The sequence below is a fragment of the Microtus pennsylvanicus genome, chromosome X, assembly GCF_037038515.1.
Source record: "Microtus pennsylvanicus isolate mMicPen1 chromosome X, mMicPen1.hap1, whole genome shotgun sequence".
Classification (NCBI taxonomy): domain Eukaryota; kingdom Metazoa; phylum Chordata; class Mammalia; order Rodentia; family Cricetidae; genus Microtus; species Microtus pennsylvanicus.
In genome coordinates, this window is record NC_134601.1 from 55828085 (window position 1) to 55847441 (window position 19357).

A 19357-nucleotide genomic window follows, 5' to 3' on the forward strand; every position below is an offset into this window, starting at 1 on the left:
ATATGTCTGTTTTCCATTTATCCTCCTTTTGAGAATTGTCTATTCATTCATTTGTTCACGTATTAACTGGATAATTTGATTTTTGATGGTTAATTTTTAAAGTTCTTCATATATTCTGTATGTTAACTCCTTTGGATACATGCCTGGAAGAGCTTTTCTTCTATAGGCTCTCTTTTCTTTGAGAAGAAATATATATGTAAAATATTAGAGTAAAAATGGCAAAAAGTTAACTTTAAAATGAGGAGACTGGAGAGATGGCTCAGTGGTTTAGAGCATTGGCTGCTGTTCTAGATGTTCTGGGTTTAATTCCCAGGACCCATGCATTAGCTCCTAACTGTCTGTAACTCCAGTCCCAGAGACAATTACACCCTCTTCTGGCCTTCAGGGGCACCAGGCACACACATAGCATGCTGCCAAAACATCCATCCATACACACTAAATGAATGAATAAATAATGGTGACCTATTGGAGTAGCTTCTTTCTGGGTGCTCTTATATCAAAGCTGAAGTCTCCTACCTTCATACTGTATAAACAGGGGTTGAATCCAAATCTGTCAAGGCCAGTTGTTAATTGGATCTACATTCACTTTAGGGGTTTTCCCTTTTTGCATTGCTGCAAAGGGTAGGGCCCACCCACGACTATGTTCTTCCCAGTCTGAGCCTTGTCCTGCGTGAACCTCTCAAGCATGGCATATTAATCGCAAGTGGTAGGCCTCCACTCACGATGACATCTGGCTATAGCCTTCCAAGGTAGGAGCTCTCAGGAGGAATTCCTGTCACACTCAATCCTCCACCTGGACTTCAGGCTCGTGAGAACTGTCACCTTCTCTTGTGGTTGGGCTTGTTGCATAAGAGTGGCTCCCTGGCTAGTTTATACCCGAAATAACAACACACAAATTGTATTCATTTAAACACTGCCTGGCCCATTAGTTCTAGCCTCTTACTGGCTAACTCTCACATCTTGATTAACCCATTTCTAATAAATCTGTGTCGCCACTTGACTGTGGCTTACCGGGATGAGTCTAACCGGTGTTGGTTTTGGGAAGGGGAATCATGGCGTCTGCCCAATTCTGCTTTCTTCCTCCCAGCATTCTGTTCTGTCTTCCCCGCCTACCTATGTTCTGACCTGTCAGGCCAAGCAGTTTTCTTTATTAATTAACCAATGAAAGCAACAGATCGATAGAAGATCCTCCTACATCAAGGGCTTACTGTATTTGAGAATCCAGGTTCCCCTCCCATTCCAGGGAACTGGGTGAATTGGTTTCATACACTGTTTTTCCGAGCTTTTCTGCTGTCCTAGTTTTGTGGTTTCAGACCATATCCCCGCTTTCTGCCTTCAGAATAGAACCTGCTGTTCATTTTTTTTTTGCCTGTTATCCTTCATGGCATCACATAAAAGTGCCAAAGCTCTTTTTCCTTTACTTTCCTTCCTCCCTCCTTCCCTCCCTCTCTGCCTGCCTCCCTCCCCACTTCCTCCCTTCCCTATCCAAAAGATATCTTTTATACATTTGTATTTTGCCAAAATTATTGTATTTTTCCCTTGATGTTTTGTGGATTTTAGGGGGCAAGTGTTTTATTTCTTTTGTATATATGTGCTTGTACAGAAGCATGTATGCAACATGTGCATGCATGTGTGTGCGCGCGCATGCGCACGTGTGCATGTGTGTGTAGGCTAGAGGACCTCAGGTGTCATTCCTCTGATGCTGTCCACCTGTTTCTTTGAGAAAGGATTTTTGCTGACTTGTAACTTGCCAAATATGTTAGACTATCTGGTCAGTGCATCCAAGGGCTCTACTTGTCTGTACCTCCCCAGCTCTGGGATTAAAGGTGTACCCACTGTGCTAACTCAGGTTCTTGTATATACAAGGCAATCACATTACTGATTGAGCTATCTCCCCAGCCTCTGGCTGTTATCATTTTACCATGAACTGTCAATTCTTGGTTCTGACGTTACCAGTCATAGGTTTCTGGAAGCCTAAATGATTAGTTCTTCTTGGTGGGGGGGGGGGGGGGGATGGAAGTGAGACCCAGTGGCTAATAATTATTGCTCAAATGATGAATTTTAATTGTCATCCAGAAAAAGAAAAGATGAAGTAAGGAAAGCCCAAGAGAAGAGAAAGAAGGCCAGGGACAGGAGGCGATCTCTGAAGGAAAGAGATAGACACCGGCCAAGGAAGGAGAAGGTGAAAGCCAAGGCTGAGACTCGTCAGGAGCTGGACTCTTCAGAGGAGTGGGAGGAGAGGAAGTACTTGCTGGCTCAGCGGCGGGTTGAGGCCCTTCGTTTGCTCCGGGTACTCCTGAAGAAAATTGCGGTAAGGCTGTTTCCCAATTATTCTCTTCAGTGTTGATAGGTACTGGACTTTCTTTGACTTTAAGTACTGTCCCACTAAAATGAACTGTGTGGCGGACTTGTGGCATTCATAGGGGTTTTCTCGAAATCAATGACTCTCACGTAAGCTCAACCACGGATTTCTAAAACCAGTCTCTCAACCAGTCCTGTCTTAGCTCTGCCCTCACTTCGTGTTTCTCAACTTCAGGATGGTATTCCGAACACTTAAGCTACTTCATCTTCTTTTCCAAGTTCCTAGTGGATCTGACGGGGCAATGCCAGGGGAAGCAAAGGGTGGGTGTGGCGTGGGCATTAGATCCGTGGGCTTCTATTAACTTTATCCGTCCATCCATCTGTAACAGGTTTGGATGAAAAGGGAGAAGAAGCTTGAGCCTTGTCAGGCTCATATTAGCCTTGTCCTGAACTATCTGGTAAGGAATTTTTTAACTCACAGGTTAGTTATCTTCTTTACAGATTTTCGCCTCTCTAAGATCTTTCTCTCCCTTTATGGGCTCGCAGGGCTAGCCAGAATCACAGATATCTTGGACTGGAAGCCAGCGATGTTTTGGAAGTATCCATGTAGCAGTCCACATGCAGTGCTTTTAAATCCGAAGGATGACAGCCGCTCCTGTGCTTTCGAGTGAACTTCGTGTCATATTTGCCATGTTGATCTCTGCCTTGTTATTATATAGATAGCTTGACTTGGTGAAAGCAGGATCAGTAAAAAGTAATCTCGCGCTTGGATTATTGATAGCAGGCCCAGCTAGATTGGATTTTAGTTTACCTTAATGATGTCCAAGTGGGACTCTTTTTGTAGAATCCACCTCTTTAAATGGGCATGGAACCTAATTCTGGAAGCTGTTAATACTTACACTGATTACAAATTGAGAGTGGGGCGCTGGGCCCTGATGTGTGACAGACATCAGGGGGACCATGCAGTAAACCTTCCTGGGGATGGGGTTGCAGGCATCTTTGTTCCCCTACTCCTCAGCTCTGCGGAACAGATATCATCGGACTTGACCACAGGCAAATCGGTGGGCACAGCTATATTGTCTACTTGGTGCTTGGCTCTTTTTTTCTTTGTAAGGTGCAAGTGTTACACCACTGAGCTGTGTCTCTGCTCCCCCATCTTCCATCTTTGTGAGGCAGGCCGGGTGGCTCAACTCTGAGACATCCTCAACTTACAATCCACGGGCAAAAGTTTGCAGTACAAAACAGAGAGACTTTCATTAGTTCAGTTGACCTTGTTGGACATGTTTCACCCATGTGTCGTTTCCTGTGCTAGGGTTTTCTGTGAGGGCAACAGAGCGTTCCTTATTTCTCTTTGTTTCTCTAGCACCTATTGTAAAACCTAAAACAGTAGACTGGTCGATTTTTGAACAAATAAAGAGAGCAAGGTACTTTAAATGCCATGTCATAAGAATGGTCACAGGTTTAGTAAAAACATTTCATATTAGATCAAGACATTTAATGTCCTACTGTCTCCTCAGTACAATAGTGTTCCTAATTTGGACCTACTCTGGGTTTCTTCAGAGCAACACCAGCTCAGTTTTTGGAAGATTTCAATCTCTTTGTGTTTTGTTTATGTTTATTTACTTATTTTGTGTGTGACTGGGGAGGGGCAGCATGCCACAGTGTGTGTGTATGGAGGTCGGAGGACAACGCCAGAGAGTTCTCTCCCCTCTCACATGTGGGTTCCTGGGTTGGAACTCAGGTCTTCAGCCTTAGTAACAGGCACCTTTACTTGCTGAGCCATCTTGCTGGTCCTCTTTGGGTTTTGATGAGAGATCATTAAATCTTTTTTTTCTTTAAAGGGATCCACGCAGTGTAACCCTCAGGAGGTTGATGTTCCAAAGCCTGAAGTGCAACACACCCCAGGGACTGCATTGAAACCTCCAGAGGAAGAAGAATTAAGCACTCTGCAGGAAGAAATGCCGAGTTCTCAAGTTCCCAAGTCTGACAATAAACAAAAACAAAAAGTGAAGAAAAGAACTAAAGCCCAGTTACAGAAATCTTCACATAGCCCTGGAGCAAAACAAGTAAGAAATTCAACCAGAAAAGAGTTACCTGATGAGTACGATTACAGTTTGGTCTCTGACCAGAATTCCTTGCAGAGTACAGCAAATCCAGACCAGTCCCTTGAAAAAGAAGACTACGACTACAGAAGTTCTAATGAGTCATATTCTTCTAGACAAGTTGTGATAAACCATGGCAGGAAACAGAAGATCTATGAAACAGATGAATTTATTGACTATCTATTAAACTATTATCAGACTCCAGAATATGCCCGATTCTGCCTCGACGCGAGTCACCTAACAAGTACATGTCAGTGGCAGAGAGACGTCTACGCTAGGGGGAATGGATTTCAGGTCAGTCTGAGAAAGCATAGCTGCTACTCGACCAGTCTGAGTGAAGAGGAGAGCCTGGAAGGGAAAGATCAGGATCAAGACGGGGGCTGGCCAAAGGAGTATATGAAGGATCTCGAGACCGAGCCAGAAAACACAGGGAAGACCAATTATACCAAAGAATTTTCTAAGAAATTAAAAAACCATTGCAATGATATGGCAAGTGAAACTGAAGATCACCTGTTCCCAAATGATGGAGAAAGCTATCCTGTGGAAAAGATTCACAACCACAGAGTCAAAGATTCTCACTACGCAAGAAAAAGTCCAGTTTCTTCATCATTAAGGTCAGCAGACGTAGGTTTGTCATTGGCAGACTTCTTGGAGGAAATCAGTAGTGATTCTGAGTGCTTCACTGAAACCCTTAGCGTGAACGAAGAGGAGGAAGAAAGATCCATGGCTGTCTATGATAGCTCCCCTGAACGAAGGCCTCTCGACACTGACAAAATCATTACTTGCCGGCAGAAAACTAGGTCAAGTCAGCAAGCCTTGAATTCAGAGTGGAAACCCTACAGTGAGGAAAAGCGCTTTAGGCACAGAGTCAGGGCACCAGGTAAAAGGTCCAAGTATGAACTGCAATATTCGTGGCTTGAGGGTGAATGGGATTCCATTCGAGTTCACAAGAACACAGGCAAAACTAGAGAAAAAATAGACCCCAGTCCTGTGTGTGATGAAGGCTACTACCACGAATCCAGTTCCAGTGATGAATTAGAGAGCATCTCAAGAAAGAGGAGGAGAGTTACTGGCAGTATGTTTGGCCAGAATGTGAAATACAGACCCCTTTATATGCCATTAATGCCACCAAAGCGTGCTAGAGCTTTATATTTGGGATACTTCTCCAGAAAAAGGCAGAACTCTTGGAAGTCAGAATATAACCAGGCTGTAAGAAGGTTTAAAAGATATGGCATGCTTGATGCTGGTCATTATTATGTCGGTCATGACGACAACCAGGACCACATTGAGTACGGAGGCTACTTAGGAGACAGCTACTCTGGCTCTTTGTATTTGAAAATGTTTTGATGGCCACTCTGATCAGGAACACCCTTATTTACAAGAAACAACTGACGCAAACAAAAACTTCAGACCAAATAGAGCTATGTTGTTAGCAACCACAGAACAAGAACTAGAAGAGGGTCAAGTGCACATACTTGTTCCTCTTGCCAAAGTTTCAAGTGGGAATCGAAATGCCGCAAGCTTTGGGAATGGGGAACCTGTAGGTTCTGAAGCTTGGTGAAGCAAAGTCATTGCAAAACTTCATGATCCAAGGACAGATTTTATTTGAAGCTTTAATTTGGTGCCAGGAAAGGAGCAGACTAGCATTAAGAAGGCTCTTTTGCTGTCAGAATGGCATCATCATCTGTCTTCAAAGAGCACGGTGGTGGACAAAGAAGCGTCCTTTCATGTGTTCTAGATTTGGTCAGAAGCAGTATGTATGGTAACAAATGTTCCTGAATTTTACTTCACAGTAGTTCTAGGTAAAGGAGAGATCCAGAGGCTAGAACTTATAATAGATTTCATGGCTTTAGAGTTTCGTGGATACCCACCAGAAGGAAATGAATATATTCACAGCTCTCAAAGAAGAAGAAGAAGAATCTAAAAGGGGCTGATTGCCCTTTGGTGGTTAAATAGATGGGACTGTTAGAATTTTTCTTGTTTGTTTTATGAACCCCATCGCTTTCTATACAAAAGCAAAGCACCAGGATTGAATTTATAAAATCAGGGGGATTTGCAAAAGGAAATATCAAAAAATCCTGGAGCATCAATAATGGCACTTGGGAAGAAAAATTGTGACAGTATTCTATTTCAGGCTATGTAATCCTTTCACTCAGGGTTGGGTGACATCAGTTTGTAAAAAGTCACTGAATATCCCCCAAACTGACTTTTATAAAAACAGTAGCAAGTGCCTCCTCTGCCCTTAACAAATGCCATGGAGTTAGGAAGGATTAAAAGAGAAGTCCATAGTTTTCTAGCTGTGGAAGAGTTGTAAGAGTGCAGAATTTGTAAACCACGTGAAATAAGCGATTGATCTTTTTTGCCGACTCATTTTGGAATTCTTAAATATGTTTTTAAATTGAGATATTTGTAGATTCCCCTTAGTGCAGTGCGTGTTCTGTAGACAGCCTGGCCAACTCTTTCTGCCTTACATTGGTTCAGGACCTTCATTTTCCCAACAAAGCTCTACCTGACCTGGCAATTGCCCAGTGAATTAGAGACTGCCTGCAACAGGAATAGTTGTTCGGAATCCACAGAACCAGTGAAGGGCAGCAATTCATTTCAGTCTCAAGTGGACATTCAGCAGGAAGGCATCTGCTAGCGGAGGCGGGTAGAGTACCAGTGGATGGGGTTACTATTGTGTCTCACATTGTGTGCCCATCCACTGCCTCTTGAGCAACCCGGTGTCTGAAGTGGTTACAAAACTGTATGATTTGCCTGAAGTAAAAGCCGCAGGTTGTTTGATTGATCGAGCTGCGTATTCCTATTTGAAGAGAGATCTGTTCAGGTGCCTAAAAGCTGAGAAAGGAATGTAACAGATCCCCGTGTGTTACTAACATAAAACCAGGTGAATAGTGTGCTGTCTCTCATGTTCAGTCTCACTTGCAAGCCAATGCTTGGTTTTACTCTTAAAGCTAGGTTTGACTTGTCCCGTCCAAAAGATTGCTCACGGGTTGAGAGTGCCTTTTTTGTTGTTGTTGTTTCGTTTTGTTTTTGAGAACTAGCAATGGCTCTTCATGACTATTCGTGGTCAAAGTACTATTGCCCAAAGTAGCCTTCGAAATTACCAACAACTTAAATTTTGCCAGACAGTTTTCTGGCAACATATTATTCTCCTCCAAGAAAAATTGGCCAACCCCCCCCCAACACATTTTATTCCATTGTATTTATGGGTTTGTATTAGAAAACAGCTGACCGTTTTCAAACAAACAAAACCCACTCAATTTCTTCTCTCGTTTGCTAGATTTTCTTGAGAGATTTTAGGCATCTTTGCTCGGTAGCAAAGATATGAATCAGATCGCAGAGTTGCGCAGCATGTGCAGTTTGTTCTGTCCTAGGTGTGGCACTAAGTCATTTTGATGTGGCCCTCTTCTGTTCGATTTGTTTGTTGAATGCTCTCCTGGGGCCTACAAGTAAAAATGCCGCTTTTGCTGCCCCTGTGAGTTCTGTATCTATCTGTGGGAATGCATTGTAGATTTGTGTCAACCCCTTTTTGGTATAGGCCTTACAAGAAACGTAATAGCTTACTTTGTGCTTGTCACTCGGTGACTTAGGAAAGAATGTAATGGAACAAACTGTTACGACTACTTTTCTTCTTGTTATTTAAGTTGTGAAAAGTGTTTTCTCGTATCTTTTTTTTTTGTCTTTTCAAACAGGGGCCTGAGTTTTTTGAGTTAAATAGGGGTTTTCGTATGCTTTCCTTGTATGTGCTGCTTATCTGGTAAGGGAAAGTCTATAAATGTACTCTGTTCATTTGTATGAATTTCTCAGGTAGAAAGCCATGTAACCTAGGTAATTTGAAACACAACCAAATCCATGTGCTTTTGTTGGAAAACTGTTTAACGTGTTGATTTTAAAATAAATGGTAATTGATTCCACTTTGGGGGAAACTTTCTATCTGTAGTATGGTATGTTGCACTAATGTTGCTCTTTTTGCTTATTTGCATTGTTAGAGAAATGATGCTTATTTCATTTTAATATATTCAAAAATAAAATTGTCAAGAGTGACAATGGTGACTATTGACTGATCATTGGGCTGCCTAGATTGATACTCACGCTAACATTTGCAAACCATTCCAGTATTTTTATTCTACTCCTTTTTGATAGGAGCTGGCTCTGCCAGAGTTGCTAGAACTAAAAGCCAGTTTGTTTTTTATTTTGGATGAACTTAAGCCATACTTAGACTCAAAATTACCCTCCTCTAGGTACATCTCAGCTTAGTTTTGAAAATGTCATACAGGTATACAATGAACTATGTTTTAATGTAAACCCCCCACTTTTCTCTTCCATCTCCCCTAGTTTTCTTCCCTAATATACTCCCTGCCAATTTAATGCTTTATTTATTTTGATAGCCCACTCCGTCTAGTTAGTGCTGTGCATATGTGCATGGGCCATCCACTGGAGCATGGGAAACTTACCAGAGGCCATACCCTCAAAGAATGATTCCCCTCCCCAAGCAACTGGCCCCTGCTAAGAGATCCTCAGTACAGGGTGGGGCCTGGAGATCATATATGCCATCTATACTGGGATTTTGACTGTCTTGACCTTGGCCAGGTAACCACAGCTGCTTGAGTGCATGGGAGAGTGCTAGCCATGTCATGTCCAGAAGGTAGCATGTCACAGTATTCTTCTATGTCCTCTGACTCTTATCTTCTTTCTGCCTCCTAAGTGAGGACCCCAGAACTTTAGTAGTGATGGTGGGTGTGGTTAGTATAAATCTCCTGTTTTAAGATAAACACACAATACATCTTTTCAAGACAGGGTCTCACTTGTAGCCCAGGCTAGTTTTGAACTTCTGATCCTTCTGCTTCAGCCTCCCAAGTGCTGGGATTATATAGGTGTGTGCCACCATGTTTGGCACAGTATGTTTTATCACGGCTGTTAAATGGTAGCAAAATTGACTCTATGGAATTTAATTTCATCTCATTCCCTCAGTTGTGTGTGAAACTTAAAATTTATGAATGTCCAAAAGTAAATGGATGTGGAATGGGGAGTTTAGTCCAAGAAGCTTAGGCCCATAATTTGTCTTTGATCATTCAAGAGTTAACTGTCTTTGTACATAAAATAGCAAACTGCTTCCAAGTATTATATAATGAAGATATAGACTGTACCTTTAACTCTGGGCACTTTAGGGCTGTTAATGTTCCTTGCTGGGTTTCATAAGCTCTTTCTAAAACATTAAGGACTGTATGGATGCTTGTTCTGAATAATAAACAGGCAACCCATGTCCCCAGGCAGGCTGACGACAGGCTAGTTAATGGCTTCTCTCCTATGGGCAGCATAAATTGAACTTGTTTATGAAAAAAGAGGCCATATTGTAGGGAAGGGATCAGAGTGAGTCTGGGAGGGTTAGGAGTAAAGTGGGGCTGTGTGTGGATATGATCAAAGCGCAGGGCATGTATGGAATTCTCAAATAATAAAAATATCTAGGAAAATAAAAGCCAAATACTCCTGCCACAAACCCCCAAACTTCCTTAACACTTGGTAACCCCAGTGCCTTCCGTAGTAATAGTTCTTAATAACATTGTTCTGAACTTCAGTTTAGAAAGTTGACCCAGAGACAGAATTTGACAAGTCTCAATATTGTTCAGTCTTCCTGTCTCAGTTTCCTGGTGCTGGGATTACACGGCTCTTAGTACACATAGAAGTCTAACACCCAAAAGTTAAACTCAATTTTAAGTTAAAGTCAAATGACTATATCTTCTGTAACTATTAAAATTTATCTTCTTGAGAATTTTACACATGATTACAATGTGTTATGACCATATCTGAACTTCAACTCTCCTGGACCCTCCCAAACATGTCCCTTAGTCTTTAAACAAATACTCTACTACATCTAAATTAGTGCTGCCCGTACGTGTCTGAGTACCAGGCGCTGGAGAATGAATACTCTACTAGTGGCCACACCTTCAAAGAAAATTGACTCTTCCCACCTTATTTGTCATCAGCTACAATAGCCCCTCAGATGGGGTGGGATTATGAACTCCTCAGATGGGGCGGGATTATGAGCTCCTCAGATGGGGTGGGATTATGAACCCCTCAGATGGGGTAGAATTATGAACCCCTCAGATGGGGTGGGATTATGAACCCCTCAGATGGGGTAGAATTATGAACCCCTCAGATGGGGTGGGATTATGAACTCCTCAGATGGGGCGGGATTATGAGCTCCTCTTCAGTTGGTGCTTCAATTTTGGCTGGTGAGCAGGTAACCACAGATGCTGAGAATTCTTGGGTGCAACAGCCATGTCATGCCCAGAAGACAGCCACCGCATAGCACTACCCCACCCCCCAGCTTAGAGTTAAAAATATTAAAACAAGCAAGCCACACTATACTGGGTAAAACCTTTTTATTAACTGACCCAAACACTTCATTTTGTTTCTGATTTGAGGTAAAACCATTAAACACAGCTCACAAGAAAATACACTGACTATTTAACTACAATTACAAGAGTCTGAACCCTCACTAGTTGTTCATATAATACTTTTACAAATTTATACAACTGTAGAGTCTACTTAAGCTAGGTTTCGTATTAACCAAAGAGTATTATCCAAGACCTAGACACTTGACTACTACTTTCAAAGTGACTACGATTTTGTAACAACAAGGATTTAACTGTTACCTTAGGAATGTATTTTCCTTTACTAATCACTCAGCTAATGCCATGTAGTGTTTTCTCATTCTTCAGAGATGACGCTGAAGGCTTTTTGAAAAGCACACACCTGTTCCTGCCCTCTATGTTCCACTCAAATTTCACATTTGGTCAAACAACTACATAATCATTGCCTGCTGCAAGCAACAAGACTGGGAAGCCAGACCTATGATCTTCATGTGTTTAGGGTTTTTTTTCCCCCCAAAGTTCTACTTTGAATGTCAGGTGCTGCTTTAGCCCCGACTGTCAATTACTGTGAGAGAGAGTTACTGTCTATGTTGAGAGTGTCCACATGCGGACAAGGACAGCTAAATAAGTCCAGAAACACAGGACATGTATTTGTGCCAACTAAGCCCAACATCGAATTTTCATTTTGTTCCTGAACTTCTCTTAAATCAATACCATAGCCTTTGGAACACTGCAGATTTGCTTTAGAGGTAGATGAAACACAAATCATGCAGTTAAGTCAATTGAATAAGATAGGCTTGTTTTCAGAGAACAGTGACTAGAAGTTGATCCTTCTTCATTCCCAATACACTTACCACTGTGACCAATTTGTGAAAACACCCAAGTCTTTGCTCTCTCTCAGAAGAATCAAATTGCATTTCCGCTTGTTCTAACTACTGCTAGAAGAAAAACAGCATTAATATTTGCATGACAGCACCGCAGCTCACTTTCTGGATGTGTGACACAAACATCATGCATTCTAAGACAATTTTGTCAGTGTCACTAGTGATGGTAATTAAAAAAAATTTACAGCGAGTTCAAAACTTTTCTAAATACTGAAATCACCATGTTTTAAAGACAGACTGGAATGTTACAAATGATTTTGCAAAATACAAAAATAGATATGCTTCCAGTGAATGCTTCAGTCATTCTTCCAAGCATTCTCATCTTTCGGTTCTTCATCATCTGAGTACACAGTAGGCTCCTCCCCTTCCTTCAGCAATTTGCCCACATGATGATATTTGACTGGAGGGGCAGAGAAGAAAAAAATAAATGACCATTCTCATGCTTCACAAAAAAAAAACCCACTACATTTAATTTTAAATGAGAGGTCCAAACAATACACTCAGCAACGTGTGAGGTTTCTTGAAGGATATAAAAGGATTATATCATACTCCTTGCCAAAAAATGAAATTAAGACTTTTGTTCAAATCAGAGAACTATAAAGCAACAAGCAATGCCAGTGAACTGAGCACTCTGTAGGGAGTGTGGATAGTAAGACCTCACTATGGATTAGGGGGCTGTAGAACACTTCATGGAAGAAAGATATGATTTGGAAAATGGATGGATGGACTATGAGTGAGAGTTATTTCCCGAAAAATGCAAACACATTCAAAGGTACACAGGCAAGACTGAGCATATCTGGAAAGCCAGTAAAAACATGTTGTCAGGAGTAGAACTGGCGTTTGGAAATAGGAGGAGCTAAGTCTGGCTGATCAGCACGTGGGCTATTACGAAAGACCTGAAAAGCCAGCCCGAGAAACCTGAACTTCACCTATTCGTGGCAAAGGTACTGAAAGTTTATAAGAAAAAGAATGACACAGCAAAATAGTACTCTGGCAATGTTATCACCAAGATATGAAGGGCGGATTTCAGTAAGAGCAGTTGAACAGGGTGACCAGGAGGCTGGTATGCAGAGGCAGATGGGAAGGAACCAGGGCAAGAAGTAAGATCCTTAGGAATTAAAGGGAAGAGTATGAGAAAGCTTTAAAAAAAATCCTTGCAAACATCTATTAGACAGCTTATGAACAAATGCCTGGGAGTTAGGTGTGAAGTCAGAATCAGCAAGCTCCATTATAACCAAGTGAATCCAGGGTTAATGCAAATTTCCTTTCTGAAACGGGGAGGGATGAGAGGAGTAAACAACCCGCCTAAACAGGTAACTAAAGCTGCTTCTGTGCCATTGGGAACAACTCAAACTTCCCTCTTCGAAGGCAGCATAAGGGGTTGGTGGTGGCGGCACCGGGAAACCTGCTTAAGGGGAATCCAGAATGACGTTGAGTGTAGCTGAGGTGTCACAACAGGGGGGGTTAGTGCTAAGTGAAAGGGGTGGTGGGCAAAAGAAAAATATCACCCGTTTCCCACTGATGCTAGATGGCTCTAGAACACAGAGCTTTGTGGATTCTAAATTTTAACTCATTAGTTTCATGATGACAAAGGCACCTGAGCTGCAAATGTTAGTGACGATGTTAGGCAGCTGGGCTGTTTTCAAAGTCCAAAGATTTGCGTCCTGCCTTGAAGGCTATACTAGGTCTGTTTGAGATCCAAACTCAAAAGGCAGTGTCATCTCTGGCTAATTATTAACCAAGAACTCTCTCAGCTTATTCTGAAAAATATGCTCGGACAGGGCTAAAAGAGCATGGACTAGTTAACTGATGGTGGAGCTAAGTAAATCAAAAGCTTCCCCTCCATGGAAAATCCTCTTCCTCCAACAGTGGCTGTCATGGTCTTCACATACACTCCATAAAATCTGACAAAGATTAGTATAGTTCAAATCTGTGGCAGTGAAGTAATCTTAAAGTGATCATTTAACCCTTGGAGTTTAGGTTTGACTGAAGCAAATCCCTGCATTCTCATGATTTGAATTTAACCCCTTATTTCCACCTTAATTCTAAAGACTTTACCCCCCTCCCATACACAGCATTAAGCCTGAAACAAATGCTTCCTTTTTCTTTAACAACAATGCAGGCACCATTGTTGCTGGGTAGATTATAAGCAGCATTTACAGATGAGGCCTCATTTACACTTAGGCTAAATTAGATTCAATGAGAAGCTGTTTGGAAGAATACAAGTCTCCCATTCTTACACAGAGCTGTGGGCTGCCTTTAAACAGTTAAGGGCTACAAGAGAGGGCTTGTGAAAATATCTCTTCCGGAGGCAAGCGGGCCATTGTCCTTTCCCCTACACACTCTGTTTGGAATCTTCATACCTTTAGGCAAAAACTTACACATCAAAATTAGAAGCCCAATCTTCTGTAGAGGACAGGCCAAAAATTGGTATGTCATCATAGCAAATGACTCAGCACTGCCACCATTACTCCATGCCACAAACTTGATCAATCCGAAAATTTAGGAGCCTATCAAAATGCACTCAAGTCAGGATGCTTAGTGATAACTATTGTTTGATCATGAATCTGCATTACTCGTAGATATTTGATCCAGGCACAATATAAATAAATGCTTACAAGTGAACTGAGATTCCCAGTCATTCAGGGTCTCCTGCTGGGAAGCAGTGAGGTCAGAAAGATCATCATACTCATCCTTCAGTGCTTCTTTATCCAGGCAAAAGGTGGCAAGGCCCCTGGATGCATCTCTTCCGGCAAAGACCCCATATGGTCCCTCTTTAAAAACAAAACAAAACCAAAGATAGATTCTTTACAAGATAATACATTTCTGGGTGGCTCAAATACAGAAGATGGCATTATTGTTCTTTGTATTGAATGCTTCCTTTGAATTTTCCAATTCCATTCTTAAGCTCCATGTACACTTTGATCATTATATAAGGGACACTGAAAGATTTACTGTCACTCCATAAGGAAAATTAAATAAAAATGTGTAGCATTTGAAATCTCCTATGACCTGCACGTAGCTAATATGAAAACAAGGGATTCTTTTGAGGGTGGTCTTGGAATGAGCATACAATGAGTCAGCATTCAGCTTGAGGACTCCAAAGCTACAGGTTGGCTCTATTCTAGGGGTTTGAGCCAAAAGAAAGTTTCTTAACCACTACAGTGTAAAGAACACATTTTCTTGTCAATGTATTCTGATATATTTTAAATGACGTTTGATTGCAAGACTCAAACCCTGAGGAATCTGCAGGAGAAATAGTTTTACAAATATCAGTGGTTCAAAAATTTATCCACATGTTATATAAGCTTCACTGTCAAAAATAAGAACTAAAAACAAAGGAGACCAGTTTGGGTATTGTTTTTAAGTATATACAAGGTTGTGAAAACACTAAATTTTCATTGAAAAAAAAAAAAGGCTGCCATCAGTGTCTCCAAATAATCCCAAATGCTCTTATGCATAACATCATACCAAGCTTTTGTCTGAAAGCAGTGGATCATTTTGTATTTACCTAAAGTGGTTGTTTAGACTCATTTAAATATTGCACAAGCAAAGGAAAAGAATTCAGTCTACTTTAAACAATGCCCTTTTTTTTTTCAAAAGTAGGCTGGATACTAGGTAACTCTGAGAGCAAAATCTTTATACCAAGTAGGAGAATTAATTGTATTTCATTACAGTGTGGTCATCTGAACCCTTAACTGACCCAATGTTTTTCTTACATATTAGATAAATTTTATGATCTATTTTTTTGGGTAGGATGGATTAGGGCTTTGCATATTCGAGGCAAGCACTCTACTGCTGAGATACACCTCAAGCCCTTATGGCCAACTTGTAAAGGCAATTGCGATTCTAAAACATGGGCTGGTTTTAGTCACCATTACATGCTGCCACTAGAGAAGGTTAAAAAAATTAACTTCCCATGTGTGTCGCAAATGTGTACTGTTAATGGAAATAGTAGCACCTAGTGCTTGAAAACAAATTATTTTGGTTTGGACGCCACCATTTTAGGAATTATGGTCCCTGAACTGGTAATGCACACTTAACCAAGATCTGAGGCAAATATTAAGTCTTTGAAGGATACATTTTGTTCACCATAAAGCACATTAAGTAGATGCTTGGTGGACAGAAATGTGTGGTGCTTGCTAGCACCTACAACAGTGCTGTGCCCATAGTACCAGGCACTCATATGAATAATTTTTATTTCCACTATGATACAGCTCATCACTCTTCCTGAACCCTGTCAATAATTGAGAGCAGGGACTGGGCAACCCCACGCTGGGTTGTGCTTGTTTTTTTTTCCCCCTAGGGAAAACAGGCCCTGAGACAATGCATTGTGTACCAGGTCACGGAGCTGGTCGGTGACATTCTAAATGGAGAATGCAGGTGGACTCCTAGTTGTCGTTATTCCTGTGCACACATCGAAGTTCCTCACGATGACTCTGCAAACTCCAACCTACCTGCTTTAGGATGGAGGCTGCTTGACTCCCAGCTGTGCTCTCTGAGAGAGCCGAGGCTCCTGGTGATGACTTGGCAAACTACAACCACAGGCCCATGCCCCATGCGTTTGTTCTGACTACTTTATGGTTTAGCTCAATAATTACAGGTATTTACATGATTGTTTAGTGATAAGGTACTACCGTAGTGACAAATAGGATGTAGTGTTCATATCATTTTGCAGTTACATGCCTACAGGAAATACATTTTCTAAAATGTCTGAAAGCAAAAATGAAGGGTGAGGGTTCGTGCCCATGTGATTTTGAATGGCTAGACTCTGGAGACTAAGGAGTGGGTATGTCTGGTTTGGATTAGTGCTGGCTATTCTTCTCTTTCTCAGACCAATGAACATGTGAACACACCCCCTGAGTTCCCAGTGCTTAGAGGACTCCATATTGGAGTCTTCTTCCTCTTCAAATGTTCTAGAAAGCAGAGCTTTTCTAACCTGGCTGATTCCCAATTTTGCTTACAGGACATTATTAAAATGGAGATTTTTGGCACCCCTTCCCCCAGAGGTAAGTGTGGCCATGGCTGGTCAGGTCAGGGATCTGTATTTTTCACCAGCATCAGGTGATTCTGACAGGCAATCCGGTTTGGAAAAACCTCATCTCTAGGATCCTTTGCAACACTTCAGCAGCCGTCCAGCCCTTGTTTTCCCTCTGGTCGGCTCTTCCTGACATCCCCCCACCCATCGGGCTTCACAGCCTTACTCTATTGTTTCTCAGTACCCTCCCACCTCTCCCTCCCAACCCTGGTTTCATTTATTTTTATTTAAAGAAAGATTTTTTTTGCCTCCCAGTCCCCCCGCCCCACTATACACTAAATATGGTGTTTCTGATCAGCTCTTCACTTTCCTAAGGCCCACCACCTTCTGCTCTTAATGCATTCTTAACTATTCTCCTCCTCTCCATCAAGCTGGTTTGCTTGTTCATCTTCCAGCACCTCAGTCCACCCAACACAGCACGCGCACACACACATACCAAATACATGTTACATTCCAAAGCGCCCCCCCACCAGATAAACGGTGCACACCAAACACTCACCGCGCATGCACACAGTACACGTACACACACACACACACACACACACACACACACCATTCTCCGCCAGGAACAATGCTTCTACCTGACACTAATCCCCTTCTCCACTTTCTCTCTCTCTCCCCACCCTTACATTCCACCAAGGCTCCTCCGGCGTCGTGGGCTCCGCGTCTTCTCAAGAGTCTGGGCCTCTCTGGAGACACCTTCATTTCCTTTTCTCAAGTCCGAAGCCTCCTCCTCTTTTCAGGACCCCCCCCCCACACACACACACCCGCCAAAGCCCGATACCTTCGATCCTTTTCTCAAGTCCGAAGGCTTCTCCTCTTTTCAGGACCCCCACCCCCACCACCCGCCAAAGCCCGCTACCTTCGAAAACTTCCTCAACATCCCAGGCCTTCGAGCCTTGCTGTCCCTCCCACCCGCGGCTTCCAAGCGTCAGCCTCCTAGGGCAACACCCCCTCCCGCCGTCTGCACGCCCGCCCCCCCAGCGCCTCGAGGCCCTGGTCCGCTCGGGGAGCCGCCCGCCTTCCCTCCAGGGTGTCCCACCTCCCTTCACCTCTCCACTGCCCGGCTCCCGGCTCAGGTCCCCTCTTTAGTCTCCCCCCTCCCCCAACCCGGCCCTGTCTCCTTACCCGGCCCGTAGAATTTGCGGCCTTTGGTCACGTCGAACACCTTGCCATTGATGGCCATAAGAATGCGCGGGTCCTGGACGCCATCGAAACGCCTCAGCTCGGCAGGGGTGAAGTCGCGCCGCTTCAGGCGGGGCAGCGGGGGCGGCTCGTCGTCGTCGTTGTCGCCACCCGCTCCAGGCTGGTCCCCGCGTACGATCTTGTAGAGCAGGAAGATGCAGAGGCCGAGCAGCAGCAGGTTGAGCGGAGACGTGAAGATCTCGTGCAGCAGCCCGCCCTCCAGCTCGCTCGGGTCGGCGCCAGTCGCCACCGCTTCCTTGGCAGCCATGATCTCTGGAGCAAAGGTTGGGCCCGGCTAGGCAGAGCTCCGAAACACAACCGTTTCTCCTCCCTCTCCGCCGAACAGTGGCGTCTGGCGTTCTGAGGCGGCGGAAGAAAAGCCTCGCGGAGGGGCGGGGCCGCGAGGGGGCGGGGCCTCAAGCCACGCCCTTCCCAACCACCTAAGCACCCCGCCCTCCCCCTCCACCCCGCCCTGCACTGGTAGGCTTGGACGCGCCTTAGGTCTCCTAAGTAGCCTCGGTCTTGGCTTCTCCCCTCCCCCACTGCTCCCTCCACTCCAAGGCCAGGCCACAAAGCCCAGCCCACCTCTTGGTTGTGTCTGCTGGGTCCCTGCCTCAGTTTCAAGGCTCCCTCGGAGCGTGGTACAGCTCACCGCCAAACAGCTCAGTCGCCTAGGTAATGTGGGTAGCTTCCAGCAGACCCTCTGGACGAGCCTTGCCTCTATGGCTTCTAAGGCCCGCTTCTTGCAAATGACGTCGGTTAAAATGGGGCCGCGTTTCTCTTGCTTCTTATTTCTCTCTCATTTTAAAGTCCCTCATAACCCTCCCCTGGCAGTACCCTCAGGACCAGGAAGCTGTCTTAGCTGTCTGAAAAATCATGCCTTCAACTCCTTGTCCACCTTACACACCTCTCGTTTTCACTTGAGACTATCCATTTGGGGAAGGTCCTCCAGTTCTTGCCTAAAAGCTGCGGGGCTGACATCCAAAGGTCACAGGCCTGTCAACTCTTCAAAATCTGGGACTAAGATCGCCAGATTTTGCGTTTGTTTTTACCTCCCCCCCTTTTGCAGCCATCAATTGTGCTTAGTCACACGGCATCAGCAAATGGCATTCTCTTGATGAGCCTTTTTTCCTTATAAAAATACCAGAATAACGTTCAAAGCTTCATTGCTTGGCAGCATTCTTCTATTTGAAGTCTGTCAGAGCTACCCTGGGCAGCCATAGTAACCCTGAGCATAACCCCTGACAAATGCCAGGTACCTAGATACCTAGGCCTCTGATGTGCTAACAGGATGCATAGGAGCAGGCCTCTGTGGAACAAGGGTTGTCCCTACTCATTAGAGAACTAATCTGACTGCCCTTTATATTGTTACTGGGAAAGGGTAACAGAAGAAAAAGAGGAGAAGATAATTAAAACCAAGCCATGCACACATCTGCAGGCCAGGGCAGTACTTTTCCAGAGTCTTGTTTG

At 43.6% G+C, this 19357-nt stretch overlaps 2 protein-coding genes across 11 annotated transcripts in view; one reads left to right on the forward strand and one right to left on the reverse strand.

The window, feature by feature from the left end:
* Window positions 1–8453, forward strand: part of LOC142841773 (A-kinase anchor protein 17B-like) — a 179262-nt gene extending 170809 nt beyond the window's left edge. For 8 of the 10 annotated variants that reach the window (XM_075958800.1, XM_075958806.1, XM_075958802.1 and 5 more), the window contains 3 exons: window positions 2077–2311; window positions 2691–2759; window positions 4143–8453. In XM_075958800.1, the coding sequence (XP_075814915.1) occupies window positions 2077–2311; window positions 2691–2759; window positions 4143–5750 (1912 nt within the window). In that variant the 3' untranslated portion in view covers window positions 5751–8453. The remainder of the gene's footprint in view (window positions 1–2076; window positions 2312–2690; window positions 2760–4142) is intronic. The other 2 variants (XM_075958804.1, XM_075958805.1) reach the window with 1 other exon arrangement.
* A 2319-nt stretch (window positions 8454–10772) lies between these two features.
* Pgrmc1 (progesterone receptor membrane component 1) lies at window positions 10773–18428 on the reverse strand. Its single transcript, XM_075957323.1, has 3 exons — window positions 17831–18428; window positions 14283–14438; window positions 10773–12064 (listed from the first exon to the last, which is right to left on the reverse strand). The coding sequence occupies exons 1-3, from the start codon at window positions 18153–18155 to the stop codon at window positions 11961–11963; spliced, it is 585 nt and encodes a 194-aa protein (XP_075813438.1). The 5' UTR covers window positions 18156–18428; the 3' UTR covers window positions 10773–11960.
* Window positions 18429–19357: the final 929 nt, after the last annotated feature.

Excerpts from the sequence above, each read along its gene's own strand:
- Pgrmc1 (XM_075957323.1), bottom strand. The coding sequence starts at position 18,155 with ATGGCTGCCAAGGAAGCGGTGGCGACTGGCGCCGACCCGAGCGAGCTG. Across the intron at positions 14,439-17,830 it reads CCGCAAATTCTACGGGCCGG|AGGGACCATATGGGGTCTTT; the intron begins GTAAGGAGACAG and ends TTGTTTTTAAAG. Across the intron at positions 12,065-14,282 it reads CTGGGAATCTCAGTTCACTT|TCAAATATCATCATGTGGGC; the intron begins GTAAGCATTTAT and ends CTGCCCCTCCAG.